We start from the raw sequence: 27,764 nt of genomic DNA, 5'->3' as shown, positions 1-27,764 counted from the left end.
AATAAGCTTTATAAGGAAAAAATCTATGAAGTATCATTTAAAAAATACTAATTACTAATAATGAGCCAAAATTGAGTGAGGTAGGAGTTATTTTCTACAGTCATTATTACTTGTCCATTATGCCATCTTGACGAAAACAAGAGGAAAGAACTAATATTTTCCCCACAGTCACTTAGAACATAGTAGTCTTATGTTACTAGTGTGTGTGTGTGTGTGCGCTCGTGCGTGTGCATGTGTGTGTGTGTGTGTGCTGGTACTAGGGATTGAACTCAGGGTCTAGGTGCTGCCCCATGGCATGTTCCACTCAAGGCTGACATTCTACCACTTAAGCTACACCTCCAGTTCTAGCTTTTAGCTGGTTAATTGGAGATAAGTCTCACAGACTTTTCTGCATGGGCTGGGTTAGAACCATGATCTCTTCAGATCTCAGCCTCCTAAGTAACTAGGATTATAGGCTAAGACACTGGCACCTGGCTTCAATAGATGTTTTGAGTTCCTACTTTCAAAAAAGAGTGGTTATTTAATAACTGAATCGCCTATTTTCAAACTGAGCAGGATGTATAAATTCAGATTGTCCTGGGAGATAGAAAATATGCCACAGGTGTGATTGTTCTGTAATGGCAAAGACTCTTTGCTTAGGGTCTCTTGCTGAAAAAGAAGTGAGGGGCTTTTGTGGGAACATTCAAAGGACGGAGCACCCACCATAGCAAGTGATGCTCAATTCTTTTCTACCACTCTCCTTCAGCAGAGAACAAGAAAGGATTTTAAGGAAAAAATGGCCCCTGTCAATTTTTCTCTGGAAAGTACAATGCTGTTTGCCTCTTTTGTGAGGAGTAAAATTCAGGCTGCTTCTTCCTTCCTTTAGTTAAGTAACTGCTTATTCCACAGATACTGACTCTGACTTGAAATTTTAGTATAATGATCAATAGATTGATTTTCCTATAAAGGAAAAGAAAAAGAAGGTATGAGCTTTCTCTATTTCTTTGCAATTTTTTAAGAATGAAACCAAATAGTTTGGTTAGCCTTTGATACTTTTATTAGATCAGTAACAATTCTTTTGTGTCTTAATCAAAGTAGCTGAAATTCTAAGTTACATATCAAAAAGCATACTCCTCACTTCAGGACAAATATTAACAGTTTCATGGCACAGTTCTATAAAAAAATAATAAACTTTAGGGGAATGATACAGCTTATTGGTGTAAAGTCCTGAAAATAATTTAATGCCAGCTCTCTGGCCATTTACTGTTGCTTCTTTCTTCATCTCAAGTTGTCATAAATCACTTTTTCCCAACAGCCCACCGAATTTTAAGTGATAAAAGTGAGTAAATCCTTTTTTTTTTTTTTTGGTCAATTGTGGGGCTTGAACTCTGGACCTGGGTGCTGTCCCTCAGCTCTTCAGCTCAAGACGAGTGCTCTACCACTTGTGCCACAATGCCACTTCTGGTTCTCTGGTGGTTAATTGGAAATAAGAGTCTCACAGACTTTCCTGCTTGGGCTGGCTTTGAACCAGGATCCTCAGATCTCAGCCTCCTAAGTAGCTAGGATTACAGGTGTGAGCCACTGGTGCCCAGCTTAAATCCATTTTTATTATCAAAGGAATCGTATTTCATGCACATAGAAATTCATGATTTATAAAACATACTTGCATGTATACATGTTCTCTAAAGTTCATAGATTGAAAAGTCCCTACTTTAGGGCTTTTTTTTTTTTTTTAGCAGCACTATGCCAGGCACTGATGGCTCACACCTGTAATCCCAGCTACTCAGGAAGCTGAGAGCTGAGGATCCCAGTTCAAAGCTAGGCAGACAAATCTGAGATTCATATCTCCAATTAACCAGAAAAAAAATTGGTGACTTCAGTGGAAAAAGCCAAGCAAGAACACAAGGCCCTAAATTCAAGCTCCAGTTCTGGCATAAGAACAAAGGGGGGGGAAAGCAACACTGTACATCCATGCTCTATATTAAGAGCAAAGCTACAAGGATTTGCTACCCTAGTAGAAGTTCTTCTGGGAAATAAGAAAGCTAAGTTGGTTCATGTACCTAGCAATCTGACTCCTTGTATTCTGTAGACAAGTCATGTTCTGATATTGCTGAACTTTATATTTTATCCTTCCAACTGTAGCAAGAGGAAGACAGTATACTAATAAAGGTTTTTATTTCTGGAATTTGACCTCAAATAACAACAACAATAACAACAACAACAAAGGAAATCATACAAAAATAACAAGTACATTACTTTATAACCTTATTCTTATTTAAAATTGGGCAAAATTAGTCCTTTCAGTTCTATGGTTTTGTCTTTCCCTTCCAAAATCCCCTCTCTGTTGGAAGCAAATAATGCCAATTTTTGTTCAGAAAATTCATCCTGACTCATGTGCTTACACAGGAAAAAAATTGAGAACTTACCTTCTGTAAACACTCAGACTACATAAAAATCATGTCTTAATCTAGCTATCTCTACAAATGATAAGGGAGTTGTTTAAATCCATACTCCAAAAAAACACTAAGACTCACAGACTTTAAGTGTGTAACTAATAATTTTTTCCTAATTTCATAGGGAGTTTGTCAAGTTTGCCTGGAAGACATTAGCGATGAACCTGCCAAATACAACCCAGGATCCTATGGAAGAGACAACTTGAGTTTTTCCACAATATTTTTCCCACAATTTTATAGGCAAAGATTCTATGACTTCATATAAAATTCCATGAAATCAGAAACCAATGATTTTATCCAAACAATGGGAAATAAGGGTTTTCTAACACTAGCTCAAGGAAAACAAGAAGACTAGAGTTGTTATAAGACAGCTCAAGGAAACTCAAAGAAGGAACAATTTTTGCTGCACTGTGAACTGTTCCTTTCACTAATCAGAAGATTCCAGATCCAACTCAAGGGTCAAAGCAGAGAGAGTTCAAATCAACCCCTTGAAGTTTTGAAGCAATGAGCCCAACTTCCTACATAGTAAATCAGGAGTGGAGACCGCCCAGCCTGCAGGCTATACAAGGCTACAAAATTATTTGATAAATGATGGGATAGACATGTGTGCTTCTCCTTGGCTGCCTGTGTCCTACCTGTATTGCTAACTCTGTATGACCTTCAAATGATTTATAAATGACCAAATGGCCCTTTGCAGAAAATAACATTCCCACCTCTGTGCTAGATGATGAATACAAACATACAAACAGAGCTTTCATGCATTATCTTTCACAGAGGTCACTCATGTATAAACATGTGAGCTGAACGTACTAAAGAACCTTCTGAGAAAATACTTCTTGTGGCTTGGATCCTATTCAGGTTAAGGTTTCTTTGATTCTTGCTGGGTGCCAGAGGCTCTCACCTGTAAGCCTAGCTATTCAGAAGGCTGAGATCTGAGGATCCCAGTTCAATGCCATCCCTGGCAAAGAGTCCAAGAGACTCTTACCTCCAATTAACTAGCAAAAAGCCACATGTGGAGGTATGGCTCAAGTGGTAGATTACCAGCTCTGAGTAAAGAAGTCAAAGGAGAGCATGAGGCCCGGAGTTCAAACCCCAGTATTGGCACACTGACACATAAACATACACACACAAAAGACCAGAAAATTAGTACCCGATTTTAGCCACATTTATGATAGCATTCTTAATTTATCCTTCCATCAATCTACTCCTATTATACATTGTCAGAAGCAGTAATTAATAATGCAAAATACTATAATCACTAGAACTCAAGAATGATTTAATAGTCACACTTAACAGAAGACTTTAAGAAAGTTTCCTTGGTCTATTAGTAAAATTAAAGAAAGGCATTTCCTAAATGCCCTGCTACAACAGACTAGTGTTTGATGGGCTGACATTTCTACAGCTCAATTTCATCAGTTTCCTTAACTCTACTTGGGAGAAGTTAAGTTTTGCACAGGAAAAGGTCTCTCTAAAATAAAAAGACTAAGATAGTTCACTTCCTATCATTTCTCCCTTGTGTTACTCCTTTGTCCCCTCCTAAACACTATTAGAAGTTGAATGGAGCTGGGTACGGTAGCTCAAGCCTATAATTCCAGTTACTAGAGAGGCAGAGGCTGGAAGATCACAAGACTGAGCCCAGTTTGGGAAAAATGTGAGACGCTATCTCAAAAAACAAAGTCAAAAGAGCTGGGAAGCTGTGACTCAAATGGTAGCCCTGGGTTCAATCCTTAGTACCACATGAAAAAGAAAAAAAAAGACTGGAATGGTATAAAGCATCAAAGGGCTTTTGGCTATCAGTCCCCGAAAATTACTTAATACGATTATTCTGGGGTATTTTTCCAATAGAATATTTTCTCCCTATCCAGTAGTTTAGTGGAGATTCTATTATAGACATGGCTATAGCTAATAAACCTGTTTAGAATTTGATATAAGACATGTCAATACCTGAATGTGAAGAAACCAGGTATCATGCAAAAAACAGAAGCAAAAAGAAAAGTTATTATTCCCCCCATCCTTCCTCCCCCACCCCACACTCCATGCTAGAAAGCTAGAATACTAGTTTCCTTAACACCATGTCTAAAGTAACTGAAATCTTAGTTTCTAATCTAGGGAACTTATTATCCACAGAAATAACAATCTCATGATGCTGAACCTAGAAAATCTTGGTTACTTTTCATCCGCTTAACATTGAAGATATCAAAAATCTGCTCCCCAATGTCCTTTCTAAACTTAGCCATGGCTGGAATGGATACAGATCAGTGAATTATATTCTAAACTATTCAAGTACTTAAAAGCCTAAGGCCTATGACATATTTTCACATGAAAGAATGCATCCACACTAATGGAAAATAAAGGACTTCACTTTGTACCACCACAAAATAGAAATACACAAGTTGTAGGGGCATACCTACTGAGATACCATTGGAAGCCAGCCCAGGCAGACAAATCTGACAGATTCTTTTCTCCAACTAACCAGCAAAAAGCCAGACATGGAACTGTGGCTCAAGTGGTAGAGCACCATCCTTGAGTGAAGTAAGCCAAATGAGAGGGTAACGCTGAGTTTAAGTCCCACTACTGGGAATACTCTTCTCTGCCTATATGAAGTATTTGACAAAACACTTGTTTTAAAGGAAAATATTACATAGAAAACTGTCTTCATATATAGAGAATTCTGACTGAGGAAGACCTCTCTTGAAGTCATGTTCTGATAAATAGCATGATCTTGGTTAAATAAACCTAAGGAAGTTGGAAACTAGTGATTCACACCAGTAATCCTACCTACTTACAAGGCTGAGTTCTGAGGATTGAGGTTCAAAGCCAGCCCCAGACAGAAAAATCTGAGAGATTCTTATCTCCAACTAGCCAGGAAAAAGCCAGAGGTGGAACTATGGCTCAAATGGTAAAGTACCAGGCTTGAAGAAAAAAGCCAAACAGAATGTGAGGCCCGAGTTCAAGGGATCAAAAAAGAAAAAAAACATTAATGAAATTTAATGTGCACCAATCTAATTTCATCTGTTCTGAAGTAATATAGAAAAGCACTTAATAATCTATCTCCAGCTCTTTAACTTGGTACTCTCCCGGTTTTGATTATCTTAAGAAAAGGCTATCACTTTTGCAAAGTCATTCTTAGAGATTCTCAATCTTTCTCTCTCTTAACTTGAAATGTTTTCTTTATTCTTTTAGTTGATTAAGAAGGGCTCTCAAAGAGCAGTTGATTGAATGGCAAAAATAATACACACACATGCATTAATTATGACATGATATGGAACATATGACTGAATGGGGGGAGGGATAAACTTTATTGGCCCATAGGAGGGATGGAGGGATGAGGAAAGGCTAGGGCAAAGAATTGATATGCATGGGAAAACTAAAGCTGAATGATTTGAAATGTGCAAAGTACACACTACAACCTCCACCACTCAACTGAGAGAGAGAGAGAGAGAAAGATGCACAGTGAGATACAGGTAGGCTAAAGTGAGCTTCATTTGAAGTTGATGTTACTTGCACCAGTTCTACCATTAGTAAGTCACCATTTAATTCTGGTTAGTGTAAACAAGGCTTTCCATCCGGGGCAGCAGTCTGACCCGCCAGTGCTCAGAAGGCATGCTTGGGACGAACTCGCACACTTTCCAGTTCCCCACCTCCAATGGCGGCCAGGGTCTCCAGCCTGCTCAAACGCTCCAGGCTTCTTCCAAGAACTTCTTCTAGTCGACTACGTAACACCTGGGCCCCTTCCAGTTCCACCTGCAGAGTTCGGTCTCTCTCAGAGCTGATTGAACATGCCATACGGAAGGAAAACAGGTTAGCCATCAACTGTAAGGTGTCTACATGTGAATACAAAGAGCCATCAGCAGCACTCTGGGCCATGAGATTTTTCTGAAGTAGTTGTTTCCAGGACATAGCAAATGAATGCATTCTCCATTGAGACTTGTGTTCATTGCTGATAGATTACCAGGCTCTGCTCTTTTCTTTAAAGCTTGCCCCTTTATACTAGATTCTGGGCTGATCATGCATAAAGTTATAGCTCCTGGATGACCTTATACTTCTATAGCTAACAAAAGAGCAGTTTCATTATGTGATGATAAACTTTAGTGCCTGAAAAACTTAAGCCCAGGAAAAATTAAATGTAAACTAAAACAAGTCTGAGCCAGATAGGATTGCTAGTGAAGGCAATCTGCTTTCTCGTGTTTCCCAAATGCATGACACTGTGGAAAGAAATCTAGTTCACCAAGAATAATGATCCAGAGGTTCTTTAAAAGGCAACATAAGCAAGTGGTCCTATCCTATTTTTACTCTACTTTCATTTCTCTGAGGTAGAAAGAAAAGTTTTTCTTTCCAAAACCCTAAGATAGCAAATAATACAGGTTAAAAAAAAATTGTGTGAGAGAGAAAAACAGAAGAGGAAAAGCAAAATGCGAAAAAAATGAAGGAAGTATAATATAAAATGAACAAGAAAGATATAACACACACGATCAATTAAGAGGTATAAGAATTAAGAGATAGGAAGTGGCGCTGTGGCTCAAGCGGTAGAGCGCTCACCTTGAGCTGAAGAGCACAGGGACAGTGCCCAGGCCCAGAGTTCAAGCCCCATGACCGACAAAAATAAATAAAATTAATTAATTTAAAAAAAAGAATTGAGGTATAGGAAAACATATTCATCATGATGGTTTAGTGATTCTGGGGTGATCACAGCCATCAGAATGAATATATTGTTTTTCAATGATGCTCAGTGATATTGAGTATAAATGCCCTCTGCAGCCTTGAACAGGACACGGACACAAAGGATAGGAATGATCTCTTTAGATGTACAGCTGCCTTCTCTTTGCAACCACTGGGAAATGCACACTGTTCCCTGACATAATGCTTACACACTAAGGCTGATGATGAAGTAGTACTATAAGCAATGACACTTAAGAAAGAAGAATAACAGCAAAACAAAAGAGCAATAGTCTTTCTTACTTCTCGGGATGGGCATGGAATTTCACCAGACTGCTATAGAGCTGTCTCTCAGCCTGTAAGGCCTCATTAAGTCGACTCCGTTCATCTACTAGTCCTTCCAGCATGAGCAGCAACTGAGGAAAGAAAGGAGAAGTCATGACATGCAAACAACCAAGTGAGGCATAAAGTTGGGTTTAAAGTATTAATATTAATAGTAGTAGTAGTAGTAGTAGTAGTAGTAGTAATATTCTGCTTGCCCTGAGGCTTGAACTCAGGGCCTCCTCCCACTCTCAACTTTGCTCACGGCTAGTGACCTCCTTGAGCCATGCCTTCACTTCCAGTTTTTTTGCTGGAGATAGAAGTCTCTGAAATTTGTCTGCCTGGGCTGACTTCAAACCATGATCTCACCCTACTGAGGAGCTAGGGTTATAGGTGTGAGCCACCAGAACTTGGCTTCTCTTTTTCTTTGTAACTGTGAGAGGTCTGAATATGGCCAAACGAGGGCAGATGAGAAGATTCCGTTGTGGGGTGACTTCTGTATGAGGTGGTGTTTGTGGGGTTTCAGGGTGGGTTTTTTTTTTTTTTTGGTAGTACTGAGGATTGAACTCAGGACCTCATGCTTGCTAGGCAGGCGATCTAACACTTGAGCCACACTCCTGGTCCCAACAGATTGCATTTGTAAAGAACTGCAACTCCTTTTATAACTTCAAACATCCAAAGGGGGGGCATCAATGGCTGCTGACTGTGTGAAGAAACTGCAGAGCACAGATTTTCTACAAAATGTCATCCACTGACCTTTCCACCAGAGGTTGAACCTGGCAGTGCCTGTACTGCTTACCCCAAGTAAAAATAGAAAGCATTTATGGAAGTAGAGGTATGGCTCAAGTGGTAGAGTGCCAGCCTTGAGTGAAAAGGCAAAGGAACAACACCTAAGCCTCAAGTTAAGCACACCCACACACAAAAAGTTTACATTCCCATAACTCACTTGTTGTCTTCGGTTTCCTGAAATTTCTTGACCCTGGGATTCTACTGAAGCCACCTTTTCCCGAAGAATTAAGACTTCTTGGGTGAGGCGTTCCATAGCTGGTATGTCTTCAGGATCTACTAGTTGCATTTGCAGGTCCTGGAAGTAGTATAAAAATAAGTAAAGAGATAAAAATAACATGAAGAGACTATTTAACAGAGGCTCAAGGGAACAAAGGCCCTTAACGCAGTCTGTTTTATGTTCCAGTGAAACACTGAGTTCTCTGGCCAAGGGACTCATAGATTCATATATTTCGTTCAAAGATGCCTGCCAGGCATGCTGAGCCACACCCACTTCCAGTGGACATCACACAGTTTCACGAGACCTTTATGAGATCCTCTTTTATCTGAATGTTCCTTGTCAGGGACTCCAGATCAGCAGCCTGCACCTGCAGCTCTTCCTCCTGTACAGCCATCATCGACTGTAAAGCAGAAAGCTCCATCTGTGAAGGAGAGAAATACTGAGGTCAGAGAGGAGACAGCAGTGTGGGGCATACTTCCAGTTGAACTGGAGGCAAAGGCTTTTCCAAACCGTACCACAATTAGCTAATGAATCTTGATGAGAAAACTTACCTGACTCTCTCTCTCTTTTTTAGCCATGAGTTCAAGTTCCTCCTTGGCATTACTCAGTTCCTTCTCCAGCCCTGTAACTGTGTCCAAGTCTCCTAAAAGAAATGCACACTTCTAATCACTAACAATGATGGATCTCCACTGCCTCAATTCTGAGAAACTCATAACACTGAATATATATATATATATATATATGTATGTATATATGTATGCATGTATGTACATATATGTACACAGGCATTATTTTGTAGCGTTATTTATAATTGCAAAATGCTTCAATTAACCTACATGCTCTAAAGGAAAGTGGGACAGCTGGGCTGGGAAGGTGGCTCAGTGGAAGAGTGCTTGCCTTGCATGCTTGCCTCATGCATGAGACCCTGGGTTCGCTTCCTCAGCACCACATAAGCAGGAAAAAAAAAAGCAGAAAGTGGCACTGTGGCTCAAGTGGTAGAGTGCTAGCCTTGAGCTGAAGAGCTGAGGGACAGTGCCCAGGCCCAGAGTTCAGGCCCCACGACTGGACCCCCCCCCAAAAAAAAAGAAAGTGGGATAGCTCTCAATGCAAGCACACAATGGATTCTATACAGCTATAGGAAAGAATGAGGAACATAAATGGAATGGAGTGATTTCAAGGATACACTAAATAAAACAAGTAAAATAAAAAAAGGCATAAACAGGAAAAGGAGAAATATATTACATATATATATATATATATATATATATATATATGTATGTATGTATACACACACACTTAGATTCATCTGCTTATTTTTGCCAAAAAAAAAAAAACACATGGGGGGGTAACCGTGAACAAAAACAAGGGAGAAAGGAAAGTAGATAGGACCTCTAAGTATACCTTTTTATAAACTTGATTTTTGAACTGTTTCAATGAGTATTGTGTATGTGCACATGCTAGTCCTGGGGCTTGAACTCAGGGCCTGTGAGCTGTCCCTGAGCTTTTTTTGCTCAAGGTTAGCATTCTACCAACTAGAGCCATAGTCCACTTCTGGCTTTTTTGCTAGTTAATTGGAGATGAGTCCAGGCTGGCTTTTAATTGTGATCCTCCGCCTCCAGAGTAGCTGACATCATAGGGTTGTATCTTTTGTTTTCTAATTGGTACCAGAGCTTGAACTCAGGATCTGGCCTGTAGCTCAGCTTTCTTTTCCTTTTTTTTTTTTTTTTTTTTGCCAGTCCTAGGGTTTGAACTCAGAGCCTGTGCACTGTCCCTGAACCTCTCTGTGCTCAAGGCTAGCACTCTACCACTTGAGCCACAGCACCACATCCAGCTTTTTCTGTGTATATGGTACTGAGGAATGGAACCCAGGGCTTCACGCATGCTAGGCAAGCACTCTAGCACTAAGCCACATTCCCAGAACCTGGCATGTAACCTTTCTGTTGTAGTATTAATAGGATCACCACCTCATCAATCATCCCAAGTTCCTGCCTCTGGAATTCCCTGGGAAATATTTTCCTTAAGACAACCCTAAACACCAACCTTTTGCTCTGTAAATGTCAGAGACTTTCCACTTGAGTTTTGTTTGTACTATGAATGGAATTCGGTTCTCTTTCAGAAAATCAAGCCCTACAGTCACTCCATAATTAAGGCTGAGCTTAGCAAAAATTCAATTACAGTTCATATCCCTCCTAATACTTCAGTGTAGACAATGAAGCAAGTGTCTGCCCTATAGTCCTGCCCCGCACTGGTAGCACTACCTCTGGCATCTTTGAATCCCCACAAAGCTATCTGAAAAGGAGAATAAACATGCAGTTTCCTTAGGCCAAACTGTGAACCTAGAGAAAGAGTTTCTATCTAACAGGTGAGGATGGATCTTAGAATTGACATGTCTTCTGCCTTCCAGGAAATCCAAAGTTCAGAAAACAAAATGGAAATACTTACCTAATATAGATCTGGGTATGCTGGCATCTTCTTTAGCAGTTAATGAAGTGCTCTCATCTCTGGAGGGTATTTGTATTGAACCCTGAAAATTGGAAGGGTTAGGGATTTAGGAAGATGTGGGAACTAAGATCACAGTGACAGGACATGGAATATACTCACAGAACTTGCTAGCCAACTAATGCCTTATTTTATAAAAGGAAATGCAGTCAACACAAATATCTACAAGAGTCTACAGTTATTACTTGATCAGTCTGCTCTCCAAGATGGGGGCCGATGGAGGGAGCATCCACTTGCTGGTTAGCGATGGGAGTCTGGGATATTGTCAAGTCTTTCCCTCCTAAGTACTGGCGCAAGGCCTGTAGTTCTGAATTTCTTTCCATCAGCGCTTGTACCATCTTCTCTGCGGCAGCCTAGCAAAGAAGAAATCACGAAGTAACATAAGAAATGATTTGCTAAGTGCTACTTCATCAGACTGGCTTCCCCTGCATATTCTATCTGAAAGAACAATCTCGAGGGTAAAGGATATAAACACTGTTATAAGATGTCTTATAACAGGATCAAAGTATAGCACAGTGAGCTCAGAAATCTTATGTTTTTTAAAAAGCTATTGCATAGAATTGCAAGAAAGAGAAACATGGGGTTTTGTTGTTATTGTTGCTGGTGGTGTTTTTGGTGGTGTTATTTGGTTTTGCTTTGGGGCTTTGTTTTAAGGGGGAGCAAAGAAGAGTCCCAAAAACTGGGAGGGGGAGGGGGAGAAGGAAAGGTGAACAAATACAATCATGACATTTAGTATATACTATGTGGAAAAAGAACTATGTAACCTGTAGGCAGGGATAGGAGGAGGAAGTTCAGTGAAAACAAGAAAGGAGTGACACTACCCCAAAACAGAAAATGTACTCATTACCTGATTTATGAAATGGTAATCCCTCTGTACAAGACCTTATTAATAACCATAAAATCATATATTTTTAAAAGCTAATTATATGAATCTTTTGCATGTAAAACTTGCAAAGAACATGACTGCTACTTTTGTTGAATTAAAAATCGTGTGTAGACAAACACTGGTGACTCACATCTGTAATCCTAGCTACTCAGGAGGCTGAGATCTGAGGATACTGATTCAAAGCCAGCCCAGGCAGGAAAGTCTATGAGACTTATCTTTAATCAACCACCAAAAAAGCCCAAAGTAGAGCTGTGGTTCAAGTGATACAGTACCAGCCTTTAGCATAAAAACTGAGAGACAGCAGCCAGGCCCTAAGTTCAAGTCCCACAACCAGCACAAAAGCAAAAACAAAGAATAATCATTTGTGTTTCCATGCACCAGTAATCCTAGCTAAGGTCTGAGAATCACAGTTTGAAGCCAGCCTGGGCAGGAGAGTCAGTGAAACTCTCATCTTCAATAAACCACCAAAAAACTACAAGTAGAGCTGTGGCCCAAGTGGTGGAGTGACAGAAAGCCTTAAGGGGGAAAAAGCCAAGCAACAGCACGAAGCCCTGAGTTAAAGCCCCAGTACCAGCAAAAAAAGAATGCATAACTGTAGTTAATAAAGAAACTGAGCTGACTATAAGAAACCAGGTAAACATACATGTGCTATGAGGCTCAGCTGCTCCCCATATGCATGCTGCAAAGCACCTTGGGATAGCTCCCATCCGGGCACTAGTCCTTACTTGGCTCTCCTGCTCCCGAGTGCTCAGAGATTGAAGCAGGCCTTGGATCTCCATCTCGTGCTCCACAGCTTGTTTGCTGCGGTCACTCAGCAGGTCCTGCAGCATCCTTTCCTTTCGCTGCAGACGCTGGCACAACTCCTCAGCTATTTCACTCTGCCCCGGGCCAAGCTTGCAGAGCAATGTTGCACTAAGACCCTAATGTGAAAGGAATAGAGTCAGTTTCTGGAGGGAAGCACTCTTCCCATTGCATATATAAAGATATAAAGGGCGTATAAGAACCTATTATAAACTGGTGGCTGATATATGAAGATTCCAGTTCAAAACAAACCATGGCAGCAAAGTCCATGAGACTGTGGAAATGGAGATGTGGCTTGAGAGGTAGATCACCAGTCTTGAGTGAAAAGTCAGGGGAAAGCACAAGGCCCTGGGTTCAAACCTCACTTACTGGCACCATATGAAAAAATAGTAATAAAGATTTGGGACAATGACCAAGACCTCAAGGGTCTTTATCCAGGCTGGGCCTGCATGGCCCCTAAGTGACTTCTAAGTTAGTTGAAGCCTTACCTCAACCTCTTTGTTCCTGTCATGCAGAGATGTCTGCAACTGCTGAACAATACTCTCTTGTTCCTTCTGCCAGTGGCTCAGTTTGGTTTCCAATTCTTCTTTCAGCCACTGGAGGTTCTGACAGGTAGCTGTTAACTGTTCTACTTCCAGGCCTTTGGCCCTCAGCAGACTCTCCATACTCTACAGAGAGAGATAGAAGTATTAGCCCAAGATGGCACCCTACCCTCTTTGGAATACAAGACATTAGATCTACTTTTAAATGATCACATATCAGCTTTTTTTGCAAGTAGAAAAAATACAGTATCTAATCTAACTGCTCCAGACTAATCTATTGTTGTTTTTAGAACACTTAACTGTAGTTCGTGGAGAGGTAAATGGAGAGCCTGTGCTAAAATGAAGCATGTGGAGAAAGTACTTTCTCAATGGGGAATGTGAATGTCTTCTTTCAAAAGTGATGTGCTTTAGCTACCTAAGTTCTAGAATAAGTACACAGGGCTAGGGGCATGCCTCTCCTGGTGGAGCACCTGCCCAGCAAGCAGGCAAGTCCTGAGTTCAAATCCCAGTTTAACCACTCAAAAAAAAAAAACCATCAGCAGCTAAAATAAGTAGGCAAAAAAGAAAAAGCTCACATTACATGCTAAGAAAATAGACAAGCATTCTAACTGTGACAATACATGAAAATGTACAGAATATTAATGGACAAAATATAATAGGTACATCCTGAAAATGCTTATGAAAAAGTATATTTCTAGTATTATATAGCTGAGAATTCTAAATAAATTAGAACTATATAAATAGAAATGAATAGTCATTGTCTCCCTCTGCAAATTTTATTTTACTTCATTCATTCATGTACTTTTAGGTCGGTACTGCAGCTTGAACTTAGGGCCTGGGTGTGTGCCTTAGCATTTTTGCTCAAGGATAGCCACAGCTCCCCTTCCAGCTTTTTGGAAGTTAATTACAGATAAGACTCTCACAGATTTTCCTGCCCAGGCTGGCTTTGAACCACGATCCTCAGATTGCAGCCTCCTGAGTAGTTAGGATTACAGGTGTCAGCCACCAATGCTCTAAAAATTTCATAATAAAAAAGAAAGCAGAAGTGATAAAATATCTCATAATGAAACAATGATGGAACTAGTGAATGATATTTTTGGTTTTTTCCTTCTAAAGCAAACACTGAGATTTCCAGAATAATGATGGCAGGGGCCAAACCTTCATACTTAGGACACAAGTGAGAGAGAGATGCCAGGTCCAAGGCAGAGTCTGCCCCTACCTGCATGGTAGCTTCGTTGGAAGAGAGGATACCACGCAGCCTCTCTAAGTCATGATCTCGCTCTCTCACAGCAAGATGAAGCTGACGGAGTTCCTTGTCTTTTTCTTCTAGAGCAGAGAATTTTTCATCTATAGCTCGCTGCAAGGAAAATAAGACTACTGAAATCTTGAGATTCACTACACCAATCGGACTTACTAGGTATGAAGGAATAGGAAACTGACACACCAAAGTGGCAAATTAAAGCAGACATAAATTTCTATAACGTTTTTGCAGACAGAATAAACCCATGGTGGAATAAGAAAAATTAGGGCTCATACCTCTAGAGCAATAGCTCTATCCTGTATCCGTTGCCGAAGCTTTTCAAGCAACAGCTCATTTGTTTCAAGGGTTTTGTCTGACTTATCGCGATACTGTAAGAGCTCCTGGTATTCCTAATGAGACCAAAAAACAAAACAAAACAAAAAACCTTTATTCATGTATCTACAATTAACTAAACTTCTACATTTTGTCAAGTAATTTGTTATTCAGGATGAAAGCAAACTTGATTCTTCTTCTCAGGGGGAACAAGTGTAGCAGAGATAATAGATACAAATTGTCAGCAATTCTGCAACAAACACGCTAGCAAGCCTGCCAGCTGCTACTAGGGGAACTCAGGGTGCATTGCCTGACTCTGCCTAAAGGTGGCAGTAAAGACATCCCAAAAGAGGTCTACAGCGCTGAAATATATACCAATGGAAACTGCATTCTCAGGGAAATTGAAGGGATTTGTGTGACTTGCTGAGTTGATCCCTCTTCTTAGTGCCCCCATAGTCCCCTAAAACTTTCGTGCTATCAGTTAACTGTGGAAGTTTCATCTAGATAGCTTCTCTCACTGAATTAACATCGATTTGTTTTCCAATACCTAGCAGTGCCTGATTCTAAGGTGCCTAATTGCTTCATACTGCATGAATCTTTTAGATCTACATGTGCTATTTCTTACCAGTTCATCTCCATTCACTGTGTGTGTGTGTGTGTGTGTGTGTGTGACATGGAACTCAAAGTTTCAATCTTTCTAGGCAGGTGTGCTATCACTTGAGCCACATCCGTAGGCCCTTTGTGCTTTAGTTTAACTTTTAGATAGGGAATCATGTTTTGCCTGGGCAGGCCTTGAACCTTTCATACACCTCCCACATAGCTAGGATTATATATGTAAATCACCATGCCTGGCTGGTTTGTTGAGACAGGGTCTTACTAACTCTTTGCCAAGGTTGAATCTCAGTCTTTCTGTCTACCACCCAAGTAGCTGGGATTACAGGCCTGAGATACTATACCTAGTATGGATTATATTTTCTGCTTGTTTTAAATCTCCCTGATTTCTACCATTTAATGTTGTAATGTAAACCTACTGGTGGCTCACGCCTGTAGTCTTAGCTACTAAGGAGGCTAAGATCTGATGATTGAGGTCCAAAGCCAACCCAGGCAAGAAAGTCCATGAGACTCTTATCTTTAATTAATCAGCAGCAGCAGCAGCAGCAGCAGCAGCAGCAGCAGCAGCAGAGGAGGAGGAGGAAGAGGAGGAGGAGGAGGGAGGAGGAGGAGGAGGAGGAGAAGAAGAAGAAGAAGAGGAGGAGGAGGAAGAAGAGGAAGAAGAGGAAGAAGAGGAAGAAGAAGGAGAAGAAGAATCAGTCGCTGAAGTGGTAGAGCATTAGTCAGATATAAATCTAAGAGATAGCACCCAGGCCTTGAGTTCAAGTCTTAGTACTGGCACACACGCGCATGCACACACACACACACATGCACACAAATGTTGTACATATAGCAGGTAATCAACACAGTTAATTAAGACCTGGGGACCATGTGAACCACCACTGTAAAAACCCGAAACTCACCAAAATCATGCCAACTCACCTGAAGCAGCTGCTCTTTGTGACTCAGACTATGGTTTAGATGCTGAATGGTTTGCTCCTGTGTTCGAATCTCATGGTATTTTTCAGCCTCCAAGGTATGAAGCTGTTGGCTCTTAGTTTGCAATTCTCCTTGGAGCTGCTGCAAAGCTTTTCGCAAATCCTGAAATAAATATATTCCCTTTTGAAAGCAATCAAAAACTTTCAGATGGCCATTAAATGCCTTAAAACTTTCAAGGTAAACTGAGCACAGTGGCGCATGCATATAATCCTGGTCACCTGAGAGGTTAAGACAAGAGGATCATAAATTCAAGGTAGCCTGGCAACAAAACAAACCAAACCTTTCAAGGAGTATAATGAAATATAAAGTGACAGAAAGTGTCATTATTAAAACTGATACAGAAATATTATATATAGCTGGGTGCTGATGGCTCAGAAAGTGGAGAGCTGAGGATCATGGTTCAAAGCCAGCACAGGCAGACAAATCTGACTCTTGTCTCCAATTAACCAACAAAAAGCCAAAAGTGTAGCTGTGGCTGGGCACCAGTGGCTCAGGCCTATAACCCTAGCTACTCAGGAGGCTGAAATCTGAGAATTGAGGTTCAAAGCCAGCCTGGGCAGAAAAATCAGTGAGACTCTTATCTCATACTAACCACCAAAAAAGCAAAAGTAGTTTGTGACCCAAAGTGGTAGAGCACTTGCCTTGAGTTTATCAAAGCTCATGGACAGAGCCTAGGCCCTGAGTTCAACCCCACAGCCAACAACAACAAAAGTATAGCTGTGGCTCAAGTAGTACAGCACCAGCCATGAGCAAAAATGCCAAGTAAGAGCACAAAGCCCTGAGTTCAAAAACCAGTACTGGTACACACAAAAAAGAAATATTATATAGCACATAGGTCAAATAAGGTATGGAAAGCTGTGTAGACTTTGGGAGGAGGAGGAAGCACATGTGAATTGTAATTTAATATTTACTCAGGCCCTGTCCCACAGTAAACTTATACCCTTTACTTTACCATAGGATCCACAGTTCTACCCTTCTCCTTTCTAAAGAACACATGAAGCTTAGCCTATCACTTATTCCTGGTTTTATTAGCACTTACCAGCTGGACAAAGGGTTTTCATTGTGATATTCCCATACATGGATAGAATACACTTTGATCATATATGCCCCTCAATTATTTCTTTCCATCCTATGTTTTTCTTAGTGTGTGTGTGTGTGTGTGTGTGTGTGTGTGTGTGTGTGTGTGTGTTCATACTTGGGCTTAAACTCAGGGCTTTGAGCTTTCACTTGACTTTTTCATTGAAGGCTGGCACTCTACCACTTGAGCCACAGCTCCACTTTTGGCTTTTTGCTGGTCAGTTGAAGATAAGAGTCTCACCCACTCTTCTGTCTGGGCTGGCTTTGAACTTTGATTCTCAGATCTCAGGCTCCTGAGTAGCAAGGATTGCAGGTATGAACCCCTGCTAATATTTCAGTATTTCTGAAGGACATTCAGAAGCAATTAATTTGCAGGCTACTAAAGTAGGAATGTTCTTCAAAAAGTACACTTCTAAATATGAGTGTATAGCCTAGGAAAAGACAGAAGAATAAAAGATCATTAGACTCTAAAAGCATAGAGAAAAGGTAATGCATGCTCTAATATAATAATGCAAAGGAGCCATTAAACAATTATGAATCACACATAACTATGCACAGCACTGAACATGTGTCAAAAAGCCCTGAAGGATCTTCCCTATTTTCTATCCAGTTTACTTTCATCCATCCTTACAGAGAACCTCAGCTAGTTCTTCCTTTAGCTTCCTGACTCCCTTTCTCTGCCCTTCCCAGCTATCCCCACAAGAGCCAGGCAGGCCCCTCCACAGTAACCAGAAAGGGACTGGTGGTATTCACCACGGTGTTCCAGACATGCAAGCCACAGGACAGTCCTGATGTGGCCCATTAACAGGAGCACAACAAACTTTGTATGGAATTATTTAGATTAAGCAGATGACTCAAGGGTTCATGTTGAACACAAACTGACTAAAAATTTATTAGCAGGGCGAAGTCAGCCACAAGGACAACAGTTGGTGTTAATGATTTACCTGGTTATGTTTCCAAGAGGCTTCTTTCTGCCTTTCCCTCTCCTGGGCTGCCGCCTCCACAAGCTGCATGTGTTGCTTGGAATTGGCCAGCTGGCGTTCTTTCTGTTGCACCGCCCTCTGCAGCTTCTGTATTTCAAGCTGGCTACAGAAGAGCGCGCTCTGAAGATCAAGCAGCGCCACCTGCTGCTGGGCTGGGGTAATGCCTTCCTGGCTCTGGGAAGAGCAGAAATCAGGATCACACAAGGAAGGCCAGTGGATTGCCTGAGGGGCCTGAGACCCCCATTGGGACAAGAACTCAACCCACACATCCCCAGCTGGAGCTTGTCCCCCTTTCTCTGTGACCCTCACATACATGGAGTTGTCCAAGCTGGCTTTGGTGCAGCATTTCCCGAAGCTTTGCCATTGTGTCATTTTGACCTTCAATCACCTGGTACAACTCCTCAATCTGGAAATAAGGAGTGTCCAGCATGTTAGGAAATGAAACAGGAGTTCCATTATCCCACCTGTTCTTATTTTAAGATGAAGACTGTTCCAAAAGTATGACAACATGCAGAATACTTGTCTCCTGTGGTAGGCCAAATCGTGTCCTCGTAAGATCACCACTACTAAATACTTTACCTCACTTTCTCTGCTTTTTAGCATTTCCTTGAGGCTTTGAATTGTACCATCTTGCTTTTGCGATGACTCCTGAGCAGACTTTAGCTCATAGCTCATTTCATTGAGCTTCTCTTGAAGGATCTGAATTCAGCAAAGAAACTCTGTTAGGTCAATAATAACTTGTGTGTGTGTGTATGTGTGTGTGTGTGAATGCTCACATGCATGCGCCAGTATTGGGGCTTAAACTCGAGGGTCTTGCGCTCTTCCTGGCTATTTTGTTCAAGGCTGGTACTCTACCACTTGAACCATGCTTCTACTTCTGGCATTTTGGTCATTAATTGGAGATAAAGGATCTCATGGATTTTTTTCTGCTCAGGCTGGCTTTGAACCATGACTCTCAGATCTCAGCCTCCTGAGCAGCTAGGATTACAGGCTCACACCAGAGATACCTGCAAGGACTATACTTTTAAAGGCAATGTTCCCCCAGAGCATCAGGAGCTCACAGTATTGGTCTCCACAGCCTGCTCAAGTTCAGAGCCAAGCTAGAGCCAGTCACAGGCTCAGGAAAACCCTGTGAATTCCCAGCTCATACCTTGTTGGTGGCTTCTGTTTGCTGTATTTTATGCTGGAGTTCTGCCAAGTGGGAATCACACACAGTCTGCTGGGTTATGACAGTCTCATTTGAATTCAGCTTCTGTTGTTTGAGTAGGTCTTCCGATACAGACTAGGAAGCAACAAGACAAGTAAACAGAGTTAAATGCAGCCAATGATGAATTTCATTTTTAAGTGCAAGGGTGCCATTTTTTGCCAGAGATCTAGAAAACCAGAATTGTGTGAATTACCAGTATATTTTGAAGGAGTCCTGTTCCTTGCTCAAAGCAGTGATTCACCTCTCTCCTTGCTATGTTCCCCACTCCCTCCCCCACTACGCACAGAACACAGGGATTCAGGTAAAGTAAATGGTATAGACTTTGATTTTTGTGTGTGTGCTGGTGTTATGGTTGAATTCAGGGACTCACACTCTGGATTGGCTTTTTCTCTCAAGTGCTAGAGTGTCAACTTTGAGCAAGTAAGCCAAGCAGAGTGCCAGGCCCCAATTTCAAGCCCTGTATCAGTACAAAACAAAACAATATGCGGACATGCACACGCACATGTGCAAACACACACACACACTCAATATGTCTGCACAGGCAGAAGGAAGATAAAGCTGGTGTAGCAGAGCATCAACAGTAATCTGGGGAAGGAATTTCCTTCTAAAGTCTCTGTGAACTTGAAATGGTTTCAGAAGGAAAATAAAAATAAATTTTAAAAATGCATATATGCCTACTTAAAGATAAATATATAGCCCCTGCCTGGATAAATAATCCACAGTGGTATGGGAAAGATATATTTAATTAAAACTCATTTAAGAAGCTGGGCGCTGGTGGCTCACGCCTGTAATCCTAGCTACTCAGGAGACTGAGATCTGAGGATTGCGGTTCAAAGCCAGCCCGGGCAGGAAAGACTGTGAGACTCCTATCTCCAATAAACCACCAGAAAACCAGAAGTGGTACTGTAGCTCAAGTGGTAGAGCGCTCCCCTTGAGCTGAAGAGCTGAGGGACAGCGCCCAGGCCCAGAGTTCAAGCCCCACGACCGACAAAAAAAAAAAAAAAAAACCTCATTTAAGAGACATTAAGAAGACAAGAGAAAAACAAAATATGTATACAAGGGACAACTGATCGGAATAAAATTAATTACTGAACTATACCCAACAACAATCACTGTATCAGGAAGCAGAGACCAGCTAGGAGGTGGCTGTAGTAGGTTACAGTTAATAGGGGTTTGGATCACTGTAATCCTATTGATCATATTGATTATATTGGAGGGGAGATGAATGAATGGATCTGGCTATGTTTTGAAATATAGGTAGCAGGACTTGCTGGCACACTAAATGTGGAATCAGCAGGAAAGGAAAGAGAACAAGGCTCCCAGACAAATCACTGGAGATCTCTGTGGGGGGTATAACAGAAGCCTTCCCCTGACTATGTCACACCATAGGTTACAAACTTGTATTTTCAACTCTAACTGATATGGTTTTCATTTACTTTAAGGATACAGAATAGCTTGATACTGCTGGTTCATACCTGTAATCCTAGTTACTCAGGAGCCTGAGATCTGAGGATCAAGATTCAAAGCAGGCAGACAAATCCCTGGGACTCTCACCTCCAAATTAACCAATAAAAAGCCAGAAGTGGAGGTGTGGCTCAAGTGGTAGAGCACTAGCCTTGAGCAAAAAAGCTAAGTATCAATGTGCCCAGGCGCTGAGTTCAAGCCCCAGTAACAGCACCCCCCCCAAAAAAAAACTGTACAAAACCATAATTCTGAAATGTAAACAATAATGAGCAAAATGAAAGAAAATAGCATGAAGATTAAATGGCAGGGAAGGGGATTGTGGTTATTCACATTAAATCAAAAAATCTTTGCCAGATTTAAAAATTAACCAACTGACCCAATTCCATTTTATATATAAAGGAATGGAAACTTACAGAATCTGTCCAAAATTACAAAGGGAATCAGGCAAAGTGTCCACTAATACTGAATACATCCTGGGTGTGGTGGCATACATCTATAATCCCCGATTACAATCCCAGTAGAAACAAAAACAAATAGAAGCTAGTCACCTAGTTCCCAATCTAATGGCTCCCTTACAAATAGAATCATGTATGTCTGTGTGTATGCACAGGGATATGCATATAGACATATATGCTTTATACATACATACATTTTTATATAAGCACAAATATATATGAATAACAATTTTAAAGCCAAAGAATACCACAGTAAAGTACATAATGAATCTGGATCTCATGTCAACCCATTTCAGCATGAGTAATTATAAGATACTTCTAATTCTATACATGTAATACACTGAGATAAAAGCTAGAAGATGTTTGTTTCTCATTTGTTCATTAATAGCTTATTTTTTATATCTAAGAAAAAATGTCTTCTCTGAGAACAGTCTGCCAAAAGAGCACTTAGTAAGCTCCACTGAGTTTAACAGCTCATAATGAATTCTTAAGAAGTAACAAGTACATAAATCACTCCTATGATTTTATAGGCCCCCAAGTAAGCAATCCTTTAGTAGAACGAGTGTCATCCCCCTGACTCATAGCTACTAAGATCATGTCACAATGATAATGTAGCTTTAAATGAAGTCACTTTTGACTCAATTACTACAGATGCTGTCCCACATCAGAGAGAGGATTGCTTTCAGGCTGAATATTGCATAATTTGTCTCTTAGGCTAAAAGGCAATTATTTAGATCTTTTGGGATAACAGCATTTCTTTTCTTGGCACTCTCTAATCCATATAAGAGCCCAGATTTCAAACCACTATAATTTTCTACCCTACTGTTACTAATAAGAGGTATAAAAGAACTATCAGTTAACATACAATTAAAGATCTAATCTTTAATCAATATCTAATACCATTTTCTAAAGAGTGGCTACTCAACCAGCCAAGCTATGAATGGTATTAATTTACCATAGTCACAAATGAACAGACTTTGACACTTAAGGGTTTGAGGTAAAGATTTATCTGCTCTTTGAATTGAGAAAGGAAACTTGCACATGGACAAGAGCTCTCAGAATTGCTATTTGCAAAGGACCACACCCCGCCTGTCATGGCTTTTGTATTGTATTACCGAGTCAGACAATAAAGAACAAAATGACTACCTAGAATAAAGCTTCCGGTATGGCTTAGAAGTAGAGAACCTATATAGAATAATGCATTCAAACCTTGCTTTAGGTATCTAAAAAGCCTTCAGGCATAAATTTCATGGAGACAATAAATTATTTGCATATCAGAAAATCAGTAAACAGGAAAATATACTGTTGTGGCAGGAAAATATTTTGAAAGGAAAGGAAAAAGAAAAAGAAAGGAAAGAAGGAAGGAAAAAGGAAAGGAATGGAAAGAAAGGAGGGAGGAAAAGAGAAAGGGGAAGGAAACTAGAAAGAATATAAACACTGATATTTAATAATACATGCTATTATGTATTATTATTATGGAGAAATCCTTAAGCAAATGAATCAAAATGACAACATTATTGAGTGGAAACTATTTTGTACAACTACTTAAAGATAATAAAAACATAAGAAAAAATTTAAGTAATGGGTTTCCTTCCTATTTATAAAGTTTAACTGGATGGCATTTTTTCCCATTCCTTTATACAAACTAAAAAGAACTGCGAGAGAGATTATTTCTATTCTATTCACATTTGTTCAGAGAAAGACAAAAACCTGTCATCTGCCTTTGTCCCACTTAGCTCTGGTTTTGCCCTAAAGTAGAACGGCTCTTAAGGAGGTCAAAAGTCAATCAGACTTCAACAATTGATCGAGTGTGCAGAATAAAATCCTGTGCATATCTTACTTACAAATACTTTCAGCTCAATTTACCTATCTCCTCCACATCTTTAATTATTAGAGAAAACAGCACAGTAACTGCATACAATGTGTTTTGAAGTTGAAGGTTATTTTCTCTCTCCTCTCAGTATTTTACTTATAAAGCAAGCCAAGTGAGAACAGAAAGCTCACACCCTGCTACTTTAAAGTTCTAATATCCAAAGTTTGCCAAATAAAAGGGACATGGGCTGAAGACACAGGCACTGTAATTTATACATACTCATACAGAAGTCTATTTCCTTCACACTCCCCTAAAAAACAAATCCTCCTGGAATCCTTAGCACATTGGAAGAGGACTCCTGGCTTAAAGTAAATCCTTAAGCTGTTCTATTTAATGTACAGAATTTAAGTCTTGGATGTGATAGTCAGGATCTTTGCTCAGCATGGGCTGTTATTTAAATTATGAGAAACTGTGTGAGATGGCCTTTAAAATCCTTCCCAACTCTAAATTGATAAATCCAGGTACCAAAGATTTAATATTCCAAGCTGGGTGCTGGGAGTTCACACCTATGATCCTAGCCACTCAGAAAACAGATCTGAGGATCGAAGTCCAAGTCAGCCCAGGCAGCCTTTCCTAAGTCCTCCAGCTTGTGAGACTCTTACTCTAATTAACCACCATAAAGCTGGGAAGGGAGCTGTGGGTCAAGTGGTAGGGGAAGCGAAAAAGGCAAGTGAGAAGGTGAAGGCCTGAGTTTAAACCCAGTACACACACCATACACACACTAAACTTCTGTTCAATAATAATGAAGATACTAGGAAGTGGTGCTGTAGCTCAAGTGGTAGAGAGCTCCTCTTGAGCTGAAGAGCTGAGGGACAGCGCCCAGGCCCAGAGTTCAAGCCCCACAACCGCCAAAAAAAAAAAAAATAATGAAGATACTAATGCTCTATATAATTTTCATTAAATATGGAGAAAAATACTCCTCATTTTAGCCAGATTTTCTATGACTTTATCTTTCTACAATATTGTTCATATTTAAGAGAGGGAAACAACTTATTTCCCATCCTTGATGCCTAGTCTACTTATAGATCAGAACATGAGAATACCACGTTTAATTTGTAGCAGCTCTATCCGGTCACAGAAATATTGTTAAACCCATATTTAGCAGTGAAATTCCACAAAAATAAAAAAAAATAAAGGGCTTGGAAGGTGGCTCAGTGGTAGAGTGCTTGCCTGGCATGTATGGGGCCCTGGGTTCGATTCCTCAGCACCACATAAGCAGAAAAAGCCAGAAATGCCAGTGTGGCTCAAGTGGTAGAGCCTTGAGCTGAAGATCTGAGGGACAGCATCCAGGCACAGAGTTCAGGCCCCGTGACCGACAAAAAAAGAAAAGAAAAAATAAAGCAACAGAAAATGTACACAAATGTTAGGCAGACAACACCTATATTTCATACAGGTGAAAACATTGGGCTTTTTACTTCTTCCTAACATATCCATACATTTGGTTCCTGGTAATTTTATGCAAGTTTAAAACTTCCATTTTCTGGTCAATTTCTTACTGTGATACAATTTAACATGTAACAATAAACAATTTCATTTATTATCAAGCTCTAAATTTCTGGAACTATGTTGACCACTAACCAGCTTTCCAAGAATGCTTCTACACTGTCTACTACTTTTGCATTGGTCCCACTAAAGAATCTGTGGAGTTGAACACATTTCAGTGTTTCACAAAATTAACTAAATCTATTACTCTGTTCCTATAGAAACAAAATAGAATCTGTCAAGTCCCTGTATACAGCTTAATTCCAAAAGGTAGTATGAACTCAACTGGGTAGATAGGAATAGCTCAAATTAAGACCAGCTGCCATTGTTTAGTCATTCAAGTCAAAAGAGGACCCAATTCTTCCTGAACTTCACTTTTCTTCTAGTAGAACTTAGTAGAAAAGCTGCAACATTTTGAGTGAAAATATGTGAATTCCCAAGTGTCATCTCTGAAAAAGTCATTGTTAATCTTCAAATGATCCCTTAATTATAACAGAGATCACCTAAATGTTACATTGTTTTTCTGGTGAATTAATAGGTTTTCCCCAAACCTTTACTATATACTATCATTTTTGAGGCATTTGGGGATGAAAGTCTTAATTCTCCAGAGAGAAACTGGAGCAACTGACTCCAGTAGGAAACTGGTGGCTCACATCTGTATTCCAAGCTATTCAGGAGGCTGAGATCTGAAGATCAGGGTTCAAAGACAGGCCAGGAAGGAAAGTCTGTGAGACTTTGTGTCCTGGGGCAAACTCAGGAATACTGTCCCTGAGCACTTTTGCTCAAGGCTAGCATTCTATACAGCTCTACTTCCAGCTTTTTGGTGGTTAATAGGAGACAAGTCTCAAGGACTTTCCTACCAGGACTGGCTTTGAGCTATAATCCTCAGAGCTCAGCCTCCTGAATAGCTCAGATTACAGGTGTGAGCCACTGATGCCAGGTCCATGAGATTATCTCCAATTACCCACCAAAAAGATGGAAGTAGAGCGGTGGTTCAAGTGGTAGAGTACCATCCTTGAGGGAAAAAAGCAAGAGGCTCTGAGTTTAAGTCCCAATATCAACACACATGCAGCATGCACATGCATGAACACACACACACACAGAAAATTAAACTGACTCAGTTATAGAAAGCCAAAAGGAGAAAACTACAAATCTAAAAAGAAACTTAAGATGGGGGGTGGGGGGGGGGACGGAAAGGACATCAGGAAAAAAAAAAAAGGATTCTGTTGCCAGAGTGAAATTAAATGTCTTCTTTCTATAGGAGAAAAATGAATTGATTATCTTCACCTTTTTGTCCTAAAATGTAGCAACTTTGATAATTCATGGGAAGGCCGACGGGTAATGTCACGAAGAGGAAAAGCAGATTTTCTTTTCTTTTTTTAGGAAAAGCAGATTCTAGGTGTAAATCACAGTTGCTAAATGGGACAAGCAAAAGGTGATGGAACCAGGTAACTCGGAGTTGGAAGAGATGGGGGTAGAATGATGGGAGTGGTGACACTTGACCCCGATGCATTGTGCTCACAAGCTGAAATGTGGAGTTGGAACCCTTTTGTACAATTACTACAGGACATTTTTAAAAATTAACCAAAGAGCAAGAGGTGCAGCCAACGTTGAGTTCAACGATGTCGTTTTTCTCGGGTTAATACTATTAACTTTCACCTAAAGAGAAATCCTGTGAAACCCGAGGCCAGCTAGCTAATCAGGCCCACGCAGCCGGGTTGTATACCTGGACCCGAAGTGGCAAATACTCCTCACAGAGATCATCCCACAGCTCCTGCAGGTCTGCAATCTCCAAGGGATAATTTACAGGTGTCCTGTAAAGGGGTTTCAAAGACCTGTTCAGGAAACCGGAACTGACTCCATCTGTCCCGCCGTGGCCGGGCTTGGTTCCAGGTGGGCTGGATTTCACGGGAATGGGAAGCTTGCTCCCGCGGGGGCTCTGAATGGGTTTGTAATCAAGCCCTTTAATCATACTGAGAGCCAGCTCCAGTCTGGGGTGACACAGATGCTGCTCCTCGCAGCAGCAGTCACACTTGGCCAGCTCCCGGACACTCTTCTCGGCCTCGTCGTCCTTGTGGCGGGGAGGGCTGGCCTGGACGCTTGCATCCAGAGATTCCACGGAGGAAGCCGGCGTCCCTTCCTCCATGCTCTCTCCGTCCGGGGGTCCTTTCGCGCTGGCGGCATCGGGGGGTCCGACCTCGGACAGGGCCGGATCTTCCGTGCCGATGCTGGTGGACCACCGGCTCGAGGGGCCGCAGGAGATACTCCTGGCCACTTTTCGCGGCACCTTGCAAATGGCTTCGTAGTCAGCATCTGCCACTCGCAGAGCCGCGCAGCCCCGGCATCTCCTGGGTCGGGCTCCGGGGCCTTCGGAAGGAGCGTGGCAGCTGTGCGGCTCCTGGAGCTGATGATCTTCATTTTCCACCCAGCACTCGAACCCGGAGTAGGCGAAGTCTTCCTGGAGCAGGGCCGAGTACCTCACGTCGGGCAAGCCGGAAATGTCCACCGTCCCGCCGCCCGCCGCCCGGGGCTCGGCGCCGGCGTCGTCGTTGTTCTTCCGATACAGACTGGCGATGCAGAACTTGAGGCGGTCCTTCTCCAGCAGCAGCTTCTGCAGGCGCTCGATGGAGAGCGCTTCGATGCGCGCGATGACCGTGTCGAACCGGTAGATGCGATCGAGCATGAAGGCGCACTTACTGCAAGCGAACTCGGCTCGGCCGTCGCGACAGACATCTTTACCCAGGACGTGCGACAGCAGGACCTGGAGGTTGAGCTTGGACGCCGTGTGGAAGATCCAGCGCCGCTGGTTCCCGCACAGCTCCCGGCCGCAGATCCGGCACAGCTCCTTCATCGTCGCGGCCGGGCGGGGAGCGGGGTGCGCCCCCCGGGGAGGGACGACGCGGACCCGGCGGCGGCG

General features: G+C 41.4%; 1 protein-coding gene across 2 annotated transcripts in view; it reads right to left on the bottom strand.

Moving 5' to 3' along the window:
* Window positions 1-27,758, bottom strand: part of Pde4dip (phosphodiesterase 4D interacting protein) — a 64,170-nt gene extending 36,412 nt beyond the window's left edge. For both annotated transcript variants that reach the window (XM_013018290.1, XM_013018292.1), the window contains exons 1-17: window positions 26,574-27,758; window positions 19,517-19,648; window positions 18,946-19,065; window positions 18,680-18,772; window positions 18,328-18,540; window positions 16,250-16,408; window positions 14,680-14,793; window positions 14,363-14,500; window positions 13,090-13,269; window positions 12,526-12,720; window positions 11,100-11,267; window positions 10,858-10,939; window positions 8,967-9,058; window positions 8,720-8,836; window positions 8,356-8,493; window positions 7,392-7,504; window positions 6,074-6,201 (exon numbers count right to left, since the gene is read on the bottom strand). In XM_013018290.1, the coding sequence (XP_012873744.1) occupies window positions 6,074-6,201; window positions 7,392-7,504; window positions 8,356-8,493; window positions 8,720-8,836; window positions 8,967-9,058; window positions 10,858-10,939; window positions 11,100-11,267; window positions 12,526-12,720; window positions 13,090-13,269; window positions 14,363-14,500; window positions 14,680-14,793; window positions 16,250-16,408; window positions 18,328-18,540; window positions 18,680-18,772; window positions 18,946-19,065; window positions 19,517-19,648; window positions 26,574-27,698 (3,307 nt within the window). In that variant the 5' untranslated portion in view covers window positions 27,699-27,758. The remainder of the gene's footprint in view (window positions 1-6,073; window positions 6,202-7,391; window positions 7,505-8,355; window positions 8,494-8,719; window positions 8,837-8,966; window positions 9,059-10,857; window positions 10,940-11,099; window positions 11,268-12,525; window positions 12,721-13,089; window positions 13,270-14,362; window positions 14,501-14,679; window positions 14,794-16,249; window positions 16,409-18,327; window positions 18,541-18,679; window positions 18,773-18,945; window positions 19,066-19,516; window positions 19,649-26,573) is intronic.
* Window positions 27,759-27,764: the final 6 nt, after the last annotated feature.

This window comes from Dipodomys ordii, unplaced genomic scaffold (assembly GCF_000151885.1).
Source record: "Dipodomys ordii isolate 6190 unplaced genomic scaffold, Dord_2.0 Scaffold39, whole genome shotgun sequence".
NCBI lineage: Eukaryota > Metazoa > Chordata > Mammalia > Rodentia > Heteromyidae > Dipodomys > Dipodomys ordii.
The sequence above is the reverse complement of the archived record's forward strand: the minus strand, read 5'-3'. Positions and strand labels throughout refer to the sequence as shown.